At 40.2% G+C, this 12,253-nt stretch overlaps 1 protein-coding gene across 2 annotated transcripts in view; it reads left to right on the top strand.

Annotated features, from left to right (window-relative positions):
- SLC39A8 (solute carrier family 39 member 8) overlaps positions 1–10,687 on the top strand; it is a 36,382-nt gene extending 25,695 nt beyond the window's left edge. For both annotated transcript variants that reach the window (XM_048846996.2, XM_075127547.1), the window contains 3 exons: positions 1,755–1,959; positions 2,134–2,318; positions 8,989–10,687. In XM_048846996.2, coding sequence (XP_048702953.2) covers positions 1,755–1,959; positions 2,134–2,318; positions 8,989–9,138 — 540 coding nt within the window. In that variant the 3' untranslated portion in view covers positions 9,139–10,687. The remainder of the gene's footprint in view (positions 1–1,754; positions 1,960–2,133; positions 2,319–8,988) is intronic.
- The last annotated feature ends 1,566 nt before the right edge of the window (positions 10,688–12,253 follow it).

Below are 12,253 nucleotides of genomic sequence, written 5' to 3'. Positions count from 1 at the left end.
GAGTCAGTGATGCTCTCTTTGTTAGCTGCCAAGTCAGTGCTAACATATAGCAATGTCAACCCGGGTAAGATATCAATCAGTATTTTATATGCTCATTTATTAAGATCAAATTGTAATTGTTCAGTAGCTTCTATCTTTCACATAGCAAAACCCCCCACACTTTTTTAAATTTATAATTATAGTATAACAACTTCCTACAACTATTTTTGTAGTTCTCTTGTAATCAGAGGAATATGGTATTACATTGATATATACAGAGTTTGCTAAAGAGAAAGGGCAGTGTTTCTGTAACTTCAATATATATTTAACTCTCCATTTCAAGCACTAGTTAATGGATTTCCAAGAGCTTTTATGTACAAATGTTGTTGGGTTTTACAGTAATTGTGCTACTGCATTTGTAATTGTATGTGCAAACATATAGGAAACCACATTTTCAAAGGAGACCATTTATTTTGTGAAAAGAAAAGGAGTACTTGTGGCACCTTAGAGACTAACCAATTTATTTGAGCATGAGCTTTCGTGAGCCACAGCTCACTTCATCAGATGTGTACCGTGGAAACTGCAGCAGACTTTATATACACACAGAGAATATGAAACAATACCTCCTCCCACCCCACTGTCCTGCTGGTAATAGCTTATCTAAAGTGATCAGCAGGTGGGCCATTTCCAGCACAAATCCAGGTTTTCTCACCCTCCACCCCCCCACATCACTTTAGATAAGCTATTACCAGCAGGACAGTGGGGTGGGAGGAGGTATTGTTTCATATTCTCTGTGTGTATATAAAGTCTGCTGCAGTTTCCACGGTAAACATCTGATGAAGTGAGCTGTGGCTCACGAAAGCTCATGCTCAAATAAATTGGTTAGTCTCTAAGGTGCCACAAGTACTCCTTTTCTTTTTGCGAATACAGACTAACACGGCTGTTCCTCTGAAACCTGTCATTTATTTTGTGCTTTATCTGCCTGAAGGGGTTCATTACTACATGGTGCCAGACTTCTATTTCCATCTCTGGGATACAGTAGTGGGTCCTAAATGTTCATACTCAGCAGCTCTACACTAAGCTGTGTGTTTGTGTTTTTTTTTTTAAACTTAGAACCATTCAGCAGCACAGTGAAAATTACTTACTGGCAATGATATTGAACATGCACTCCTTAGAAACTGATTTTAACCCCAGGATGTGACTTGCATGGCCCAAACTTAGAAGTGAAACAATCGATGATGCTCCTGGATGGCTATCTAGGGTTTTATAGAGGTGCTCATCAGCAGGGTATCTGAGTGCCCAAGTGAGAATTACAGGGACTGATAATATGATAGCGCCCTTTCATTTCTAATTAAGTGGTTGGGGTGGAAAGTGAGTGATTGCTTTTTAGTACCCCATTTGAAGCCCAAGTTTGTATTCTGTCCAGCTTTTCATGGATTGGTGTGTGAATTGTAAAATCCACTACCCCAGTTCTCACCCTTGGTGTTTGTCTCAGCAGATGAACCAAGGGCTAAATGGGCATTGAGATGCTATCTCACAGTCAGAGTGGTGATCCATCCTTCCCCAATTGCATCAAAGTAGATTAACTCAGTGATGTAGGAAAGCGGGTACAGCTGCTGCCTGTTCAGTGTCAGCTCTGAGGACAAAAAGCTTTGGTCTCCATTACAGTTAGTACTTTTACCTTTTAGCAGTTCTACATTAAAAAAGGGAAAGAAATCCACTGGCTTCTTTGCAGCTGTTTAATGCATCACATAATTGCTATGTTCTTTCTGCAGGAAGAGAAAACCCAAACCCAAAGTAAATGTTTAAAGGGACCCACATTGTCAGAGATTGGAACAATTGCCTGGATGATCACGCTGAGCGATGCCTTGCACAACTTCATTGATGGTCTGGCTATTGGTGCTTCCTTCACCCTCTCTCTGCTTCAGGGACTTAGTACATCCATAGCAATCTTATGTGAGGAGTTTCCTCATGAACTGGGTAAGATATTTACATTAACTCACCTGTCAGTCATGTTAATGCTGACTGAAAATGTTCTTCAGTATTTATATGAAAGAGGGCTGGGTTATAATTGTCATACAAGTTACAAATCTCCTTTCAAACCTTCAGAAAATAATCACTTAATGTCCTCTTCCACCTTTTTTTTTTCCCTAGGGGATTTTATCATTTTGATAAATGCAGGAATGAGCACCTACCAGGCTCTATTTTTCAACTTTATTTCATCATGTTCCTGCTACATTGGTCTGGTTTTTGGTATATTAGTGGGCAGCAACTTTGCTCCTAACATTATCTTTGCAATAGCTGGTGGTATGTTCCTGTACATTTCCCTGGCAGATATGGTGAGATACAATTTCATTTTATTTATTTAATGCATGCATAAGAATATAGGCATTTCCACAGGGGACCTGAATAATGGTTCATTCACTATAATTTGGTATTCTGCCCTCTGATCCTGATAGGGGATGTACAGATTCATTAGACTTCCGTTGGGTGCAACTGGAAACTTGGGTCTCACTAACCTGCCCCCAACCCAAGCTGTGAGGTCGTGACAAGCTGCCGTTCTCTCCACATTTTACAACTTACACAGCCCCACACAAGCAGAGACATATCCAGCTGCAGTTACATGAATGCTTCTCCTAGCCACTCATGAACTAACAATAGAGAGGCTTCAGCCAGTCCCCCCCCAGCCTAGGAGCCCAGAGCTGTACTGTTTTGCCCTGGTCAAAAGTCTGACCAGTATGTTTATTTCCTAGTCCACCCCTCCTTCAGTGTGGAGAGGACAATGCACCAGCCCCTGTTCCTGAGCAGATATTCCCTTGCACTTCAAACACACTGTTTTAGGTAAAAAAAATATAAAACATTTATTAAATACAGAAAGATGGATTTCAAGTCATAGCGTACAGATCAAAGTTTGTTACCCAAGAAATAAAACAAAATTGCAGGCTAAGCTCTATACCCTAGATAGGATTTGAATCAAGCAGTGTCTCACCCTCATGGTACAAACAGTTCACCAATCTTCCATACACAGGCTAGAAATCCCTTCAGCCTGGGACCATATCCCTGGTTCAGTCTTTGTTCCGAAGGTGTTTCCAGGTGTTCAGTTGTAAGGGGAGTGAGGCCAAGGGATGTCACTTCCTCCTTTTATAGCTTCCTTCATGGGGTGGGAACTTTTGTTCCAAGCAAAGTCCCCAGCCCAGTTTGTGGAAAAGTACAGGCCTAAGATGGAGTCCAGTATCACATGATCTAGTCACATGCCCTTGCATGCTTCAATGACTCATAGCAGCCATTACTCACATACTGGCTGAAGTGTCCACAGAAGAGCCCATCAGGTGAAGATAAGCTTCTTTTATGGCCTCTTGTGTTTCTTAATGGGCAGTTACCTTGGATGATTCGTCCACAATGTGCTGACTAGTCTGGATATAAACTGCCTTGTGGGTGTCACTCCAGGAGCAAACACATTTGAAATATTGGTACACCGTCAATATTCATAACTTCAGATACAATCCAAAAGGATATTATTGTATGTGCTGTCAATGTTTAACAGATCAAGACTTTGAGAATGATACCTTACAAGGCACGCTTTGCACAAAACGTATCAATTGTGTCACCATGGTAAAAAGATGGGAGTGTCAGGATATTGCTTTGGGGCACAAAGCAAATATATCAAAGTGAAAACCTTCTTAGTGCACCTAGCCAACTGTGCAACACTATATGAACGGAGAAAAATTCTCTTACTCCAGCAGGAATCGCTATTGAGAAAAAATTCTTTTGTAAACTGAGTCACAAGTCCACCCAAATTTATACATATTCAGACAGAATTATTGTCACTTATAATTTGATCACATTTATGCTAGACAAAAAACAGATAAGGTGGAATAGGTAGAGGCCTAAGTTACTGAGTTCCAGGGTACCAGGAGACTCTTCTGCATTTCATGACGGTTGTCTCAAGTCTCCGGTCTGATATTTCTGAGACTTGAGTCTTGTTCCCTTGTACCTTTTCACATTACAGATTCATTAGCCTTCCTTCACTCAACATTAAGCTTATAAAACATTGTCTTATGTAACTTTTACAGTATGCACATGCAAGCTTCAATTTACATACCTTTTGCTCTCTATACTATTTTCAGGTCTTTGTTATCTTACTCATGGTTTTTCCAATATAGGGACTAAACATTATGTTGTGAGTATCAGATAAGAGGAAGTTAATTAGTCTAAGTCCTCCAACACATAACACCACCTTTGTCCTGTAAGCATTATTGAAAGAAGTCTAGGTAAGAGAAAGATTGGCAAGACAAAAGCTAGGGCAAAGCCTTAACATAGGTACTATCCAAACTCAATCACTCTACATAATCAAACTAGTAACATTAAACTAACACAATCCTTATTTTTTTTTTTTTACGATTCAACAATTCTTTATATTTCAGTATAAGTTTGTATGTATATAATGAAAAATGTAGGATGCTATTTATGAACTGTTAGTTGAGTAGGAAAGTTATGAGGAACAATAATCTTTGATGTCAGCATTAACTTGTCTTTTCCAAACATAGGTTTCCAACTTTTTTGCTCCAACTCTAGCATCATGCTTTAAGTTATTAAAAAGCCTTGTCAGTAATCTCACCTGTTGCATTTTGAGGTGCTTTTTATTCAGTTTAGGGCTTTGGGAGTCAAGTGTTCCTCACCCCACTTATTTGTAACTACTACAGCTAAAAAATAAGAATGGCACAAAAGCAAACATCAGCCATGAGTGAAGACCCACCCTTTCATACTTGCTGATTCAGTACAAATGTAGTAACCTTTGTCTTCATAATAGGCTCCGTGGCCTATATATTTCATAAGTAAGGTGTGAAGGCTGGGGACACATAAGTTTTAGACTGGGGCTTGTTTCTGACAGCTGCAATTTGGACTCAACAGCATCAAAGTCATGTGAACTTTTCTCATGATAAGATTTTTAAAATCACAAAATTCAGAAATCTTGTTAGCTATCATTCATAAACATTACTGTCTTAGGCTCAAATCTTGGAAGACCAGCTATTCTCCTGAAATGGAACGGAGTTTTAAACCACATCTGTTCATGTAGGTTCACAGCCCAGAGTTCAAACCTGAAGCTCCTCTAAATTCCCAGAATTTGAAGGGCCTCAGGGCAAGGTGACAATTTTGGCCCACCTCGAGCTACAGCCCAACAAGATATGATTGCACAGGTACCACTTGAGGCCATTTTAGAGTCAACCAGCACACCAAGAGTCTTTCAAACTCACAATGCCTTAGTAACCTCTACAAGAACAATTTCACAACTGAAATGGTTTAATTTCACTCCAAATGCTCTTTGATATGAGATCATAAATGCAAGTACTCATGTAACATGAATATCATGCAAAAATTATGAATTGTCTTTACTTTTAGAGTAGCTCAACTTAAATTGTTGTTAAACCCATTATATAGAGAACACCCTGTCTCCATATCCATTGCTCTTCTGTTTTTAGGTTGTCCATTACAATTGTATCTGAAAAAAAAATTATGCGAGTGCTCTATACAGAGGTCTGATTTTCCACTTCTCTCCTGATTTTCACACTCCTCTGTCTAGAAGCAGGTAGGATTAATTAGAACTTCATTTCTCTTCTTGTTCTTCTCTCCCCTGTTCAGAGAGCAGGCAGAGCAGAGCTTGTTAATGACGGCCATGTGTGGGTGAGAGAGCGAGAGTGAGTGCATGTGTGTGTGGGGTGAGAGGGAGGACTTGCACAGTGATGGGCTTACTTCTGAGAAGACTGTCTTCTGCTCCCACTAGTCTTAACCTGTCTGAGGGGATTGCACTTGCCTTGGGAGTTCATGAAGGGAGAGGCAGTTTGAGCTGGCTTAATATCACCCCACTGAGAGCTTTTCAGAAAACAAACACACACAACCAACCAAGACTAGAACTTTAAACTTGAGTCAACAGTGGACGGTAGCCAGTGCCATGATTTGAGGATGGCGATGAGAAGCAGCAGCTGCTGGGCTGTCTTTGTCAGCAAGTGAACTGCATTCTGCACCATTGAAGTTGAGTGGTTTTGGATTTATTTCCGACTACACAGGTTACAATACGTGACCCTGGCTGTCACAAATTAATGGATCATTGTGTTTAGAGGTTTGTGTCTGACAGGATAGAAGGTCATCTGGACAAACAGGATGGGGTATTGTCTCCTGGCATGTTGCAGGTTGAAATAAGCTTCTCAGTTATTTTGGTGTCTTGTATCAATTCCACGAGGAGTTCTAGGTTACATACTTTTGTCCATGGTTGGGTAGGTACCCTGTATTGATGGTATTGTCTAGTTCTGAGAAGTTTCTCTCTGTACCCCATTAGCATTAGTCCTGGGTTTTTTCCCCCTGGGTTCAGCTTCAGCCAGCTCTGATCTGGTGTTGTTCAGGTGCAGGATAGCTGGAGGTAGTATAGTTTACAGGGGAGGTGAAAGAGATAAATAGCCGAGTGTCATCCACATACTCCTGGCATTTAAAGCAATAGCATCTGATAAGCTTCCCATAGGGGTTTAACGTAGACGTTCCATAGGTTGAAAGGAGCGTGGTGGAACTTTAGAGACTAGGCCCTTGGTTGCAGAAGTGCCGTTAACCATTGCTGTCCTCTGGGTGTGGTCTGTTAGGAAGGATGAAAACATCTGGGGGTACTGTCACTAACTCCTGCTAGCTCTCTAAGTCAGTCCTGCAGTATCTCATAATGTAGGTTTCAATTGCTGCAGAGAGAGGGGGAAAAAAAATGTTTGACTGGCAGGGGCCAGGAGACAGTCATCAGGACAGCCAGTATGATTTCCATGTCATACCCTCAGCTGAAGCCTGATTGGGAAATTGGCTCTTGTTAGGCGATATGAGGCTGCCTTTAATCATTTTATAAATAATCCATCCCAAGGAAAGGGAAGTTAGAGATTATTTGCCTGTAGTTTACCAGGTCTGTGCAGTTAGGAGTGGTTCTAGAACAGGGGTGGCCAACCTGAGCCTGAGAAGGAGCCAGAATTTACCAATGCACATTGCCCAAGAGCCACAGTAATACGTCAGCAGCCCCACATCAGCTTCTCCTCCCACCCATCAGCAGCCCCACTGATCAGCGCCTCCCCCTCGCTCTTTCATGGCGTGCAGGAGGCTCTGTGGGGAAGGAGCGAGGGTACTGCAGTCTTGGGGAGGGCTGGAGTGGGGGCAGAGCCAGGGGTTGAGCAGTGAGCACTCCACAGCACATTGGAAAGTTGGCGCCTGTAGCTCCAGCCTTGGAGCTGCATATTAACTTCTGAAGAGCTGCATGTGGCTCCGGAGCCACAGGTTAGCCACCCCTGTTCTAGACCTACAACATTTTTCAAGGTAGGTAGTAGCCTGCTTTTCAAAGAAAGAGTTAATAGCCTGTGTTGTTAGAGAGCCTAAATGTTCACTTCTGTGAAATATGGTTAAGAATAATAGGGAGTGGCTCATAGGGAAGGAACTATGTCCAGGATCTCCTGCTGTTTGAATGGTCCTTAAGGGAGGCATGGCATTATCTATTCCATGCTTGTTTGTTTGCTTCCACACACAAGTGCAACTTGGTCAGAGAAGGCAGATCATTCTTCAGCAGTTTGTGGAGGAGGTTGGGGGCTCTGGAATACACTACAGGTTTAAACAAACAAACAGTGTACACTCTAGCTCAGCTGGACCATAGACTTTGTATTAACTATGGCTGATGAGAAAGTGGATGTGTCTATAGGACACTGGAGCAAGTCTGAAGGAATTTCTTGTCCCAGAGACTTTCATCTTTAGCTCATGTTTTTAGCTAGTGGCTGCTTGGTCTCATTCCTTCAACAGTTCCTGTATTCGTTGGCCTGAGAACCTGGGAGATCAGTGGAGGCAGTGTGCATATGTAGGAAGGGAGGTACTGATTAGAAGCTAATGTCGCTAGCAGTGGATATTTATGTGATTATAGCATCTTATTTGGTCATCAGTGTCTTGACACTCTGGCTGTGTAAGAGCGCAGTGGAAACTTACTAAGAAAGCTTGTCCTTGTTATGCAAGAGGAAGTGTTCTGATAACCACTAGCAACAGATGGTGGTCCATCCATAGTAGCAATATAATTTTTGTGTTGGCTTTATACATATCCAGATTGAATATACGGTTCCATGTGTGGCCACAGGTGGGTAGAACCTGAGAGCAGCCTATAGTTGATAACATGCATGTGAGGAGTTCTAGGTTGTAGGTGAAAGGGAGTGTTGACATGAGTGTTAAGGTCTCCTGTCACCTTTAATGACAGAGTCGTCACTGACTGCTAGCAAACTCAACTAATTCTATAGTATGTTGCTTCAGTCTTCTGGTCCAGTTCGTTAATTATCATACTTTCTTATTGCTACATGAAACTGATTAAAAATACATCAATCTTCCTTTATTACAGCCTGTCCCTTTCGTGCATTGGTACCTTAGGTGAAAGGATAAATCTCACCGCAGAGTCATTGTTCTTTCTGTCCTGATTCCCACCAGCTCATCAACACCCCTAAGAGCTCACTTAGGTGTTCCAGTTCTGAAAGGATGTATGCATTTTCAGTTCCACGGTGGTAGTTTGTAGATGTGCCCCCAGAATCCTTATTTTGCATTCCCTAAAAGACCCTAGAGAAGTTCCTGACTGCAGCAGTGTTTGAAATGACAGACCATAACATCTTTTTTATTATGATTGTGTAACTTGGCAAGATAGCAGCAGCTGCTTGTATTAACAAGATAGCAGCAGCTGGCCTAGTAGATGGACCCCCATAGATTCCTGATGTCATATGAAGGAAGTGGTTCAGATCTGGATGACATCTCTAGATTACAGCACAGGAGAGACCACTATTTCAGTTTTCCCATCATTGGTGAAATGGGCCCTTTGACCTGTCCCTACCACTAACTCTCCTTTCTATTAGGGTTAAGATCCAAACACAGCTATAAAGTACAAAATAAAAATCACTATCAAGATGCTAAATTACATATTCTACCACAAGATGGCAACTGTTACCTAAAAAATAAACCCCTCTCTTCTAGTTCCCAGAGATGAGTGACATGCTGAGAGAGAAAGTGACTGGAAGGAGAACAGATTTAACCTTCTTCCTCATTCAGAATGCTGGTTTACTAACAGGATTTGCTGCTATATTGCTGATTACCATATATGCAGGAGACATTGAGTTGGAATAATGAGATTCTGAAGATGGCACTGATAATGAAGGATATTAGTAAATTAGAAATGGAAAAACTCTTGAAATCCATAAAGGGACTTTAAATTCATCTACCTGATTTAAAACAATGACCCTGTTTTCTTCTGCAAATCATAGAAAGTTAGCAGCTTCTTTTAGGACTCCCAAATCAGTCCTATAAAATGGGCCATCAACTTCTGAGTATTACAAGCAATGGATTCAACACTTGTGAAGGTGCCAGACATACCTACACAATGGTAAAAGAGGATATTATATTCAATGGAATTAAGCAGGAGGCAGCTATATGTATTCCATATGACTTAAAAAAAAAAATCGCCAGGATGGAAATTAGTACAAAAGAAAATGGTAAGGTTCATACTCTTAATTTAACTGTGATGAAAACTAACCAGCTTGGAAACTGCCTGCTTTCATGACTTGTGTTGCAGGGTTTCCCTATAAGCATGTAAAAACCCCCAAATGATTTCATAATAGATAGAAATGCTTCTAAGATTCTAATTAACACTGGAAGGAAAGAGAGCAGTTAATGCTTTTGATCTTTTCTCTTTAAGTGCACTAAGAGATTGTGGATTTATTTTGAGAACAATTTTTTAAAAGTAAAAACTTGGTATTAAATTTGACAAATTATGAATTCTGTAATGTTTTAAAAGGATTGTGTATTTTAAGTTCTATAAATACTTTGCCTTGAAATGTTTTATATTCAGATATATATATCAAGTTCCACAGATATCACTCTGGAGAAAAAAAATTAATGTTTGGTTTAGTTTTTGTAAGATCTCATTGACAAATGGCACTAAGAAAAAAATAATTAATGTCAGCAATTAAAGAGTTTTTGTAATGAGTAGTTTCCTTGTACAAAAGTTCAGCGTAGCAAGGAAAATATACATTTTTGAAGAACCAATCCTGCATTCCTTGGACTCTCAAAATATTAATTTTTATTGTATCAGTTTTCCAAAATCATGCTGGCAAGAACTCATTTTAAAAAAAACACAAACAACACAACTGGCCTGGTATTGTGGGTTGGAGTGAGAGGAAGGAAATACATCTAGTTTTTCTTTTCAATTACCACTAATCTTTGGAAGGAGAAAAAATTCAGTTTTATAGTAATTATTTATGTTTCTCCTCTTGTTCAATGACAGCTTTACCATTTCAAAGTAAATACGGTCTCCCACCTCACTTCCTACCTGTAGAGATTGGAATTTTCCCCATTTGTTAAAATCTATCTTTGAGGCAATAAAATTGATTTGAATATTTTAATTGTATCTTGGTTTATAATTACATTATATAAATGTTACACTTCAAGGTTGCTAAAGGATGGAACAAGTTTAAGGCAAACTGTACGGGAATGCTAAATGTTATTGGTTAGGCTTGATTATTTTAAAAATATGTATACAATATAAATATTTCATACAGTTTGCTATATAGAAACTGTATTTATCAGCCATCCAAATTTCAGGTCTCTGAAAGGAAAGGTATCCTGACCTCACTCAATATTCTCTCTCTCTCTTTTATAAAAAAAATATCATTCTGTTTATTGGCTCCTTTGGTTTTATTTCCTTCTACTGTGTGATGATGATGAGAAGAAGACAGAGCAAGCCTTCAGTGATTAGTCCCTGGAACAGCTACGGTTTTTATGCAGGTGATCACTCCCCATTGATCAAATTATATGCTCATGTAGCTCTTTTCATCCATAGAGCTGATGACACTTTGCAAAGGAGATTAAATATGGTCTCTGTGTTACCAGTGAGGTAACGGAAGGGCAGACTTCAGATGACTTGCGCACGGTGTCACAGCAGGTCAGGGACAGAGCCAGGAAGAGATCTCAGGTCTGACTTACAGCCTAGATTCATAGATTCCAAGGCCAGAAGGGACCACTGATCATTTAGTCTGACCTCCTGTATAACACAAGCTATAGAATGTCTGTAAAATATATTCTTGGACCATGTCTTTTAGAAAAAACCTGATCTTGATCTAGAGAGAATTCACCACAACCCTTAATTGTTCCAATGGTTAATTACTCATGGTTAAAAATTTACACCTTATTTCCACTCTGAATTTGTTTAGCCTCTGCTTTCAGTCATTGGATCATGTTATACCTTTCTCTCCTAGATTGAAGATGCCATTATTAAATATTTGTTCCCCATGTAGATACATAGACTGTAATCAAAGCACCCTTAACATTCTCTTTCTTATGCTAAATGGGCCCATCACTGTAAGGCATGTTTTCTAATCCTATAATCATTCTCTCGGTTATCAACATCCTTCTTGAACTGTTGACACCAGAACTGGACACAGTATTCCAGCAGTGGTTGCACCAGTGTCAAACAAGAGGTAAATAATCTTTATTTAGACTCTAGATTCCCCCGTTTATGCATGCAAGGATTACATTAGGCCTTGTGTCTGCAACACTACACTGGGAGCTCATGTTCAGCTGGTTATCCATCAAGACCTCCAAATCTTTTTGGGTCACTGCTTTCTAGGCTAGGGTCTCCCTTCCTTTAAGTATTGAGTTGTGTGTGATAGCAGGGCTAGTCATTTGATACTTCATTTTTCTATCCCCGCACCCTTAAAAAAAGGGGTATGTATTTGGATTCTAGGAGTGTCTGAAATATGCTAGACTTTTGTCCATACACAAAGGAAGATATAGTCCCTGCCCCATACAAGTCCTTCACTTCCATGTGGAATATCAGGTACAGCTTAGCAAACAAAAGCTGACAATTTAAGACTGTGGGTGGACACTTGGAAACATGGGAATAAATCAAGGGAAGAGACTTGTACATTCCTTTCCACTTTCACATACTGCCTACAACACTGTCGATTACAGACTCCAATGCTCCTTGAAGCTTTCACTTGGTCCAACAGATACCCGAAAACAATAATGTATCTCAGCTTCAAACCTGATCAGTAATGCAAAGCCTTAACAGTGCCCTTGTACGGTTTTATATCACATGTCAACAGATCAGTACATCTGTCACACAATCCATGCATCTAAGATGTTATACCTTGACAGTGGCCTTAGCCATGTTTCTCTCTTGTGATGTGTTTGCACTACCCCAGATATGGATCCAGCTTGGTGCCATGTTCACAGTTATGGCTAA

The sequence above is a fragment of the Caretta caretta genome, chromosome 4 (assembly GCF_965140235.1).
Source record: "Caretta caretta isolate rCarCar2 chromosome 4, rCarCar1.hap1, whole genome shotgun sequence".
NCBI classification, from domain to species: domain Eukaryota; kingdom Metazoa; phylum Chordata; order Testudines; family Cheloniidae; genus Caretta; species Caretta caretta.
Note: the sequence above shows the minus strand (reverse complement) of the source record. Positions and strands in the feature narration are given on the sequence as shown.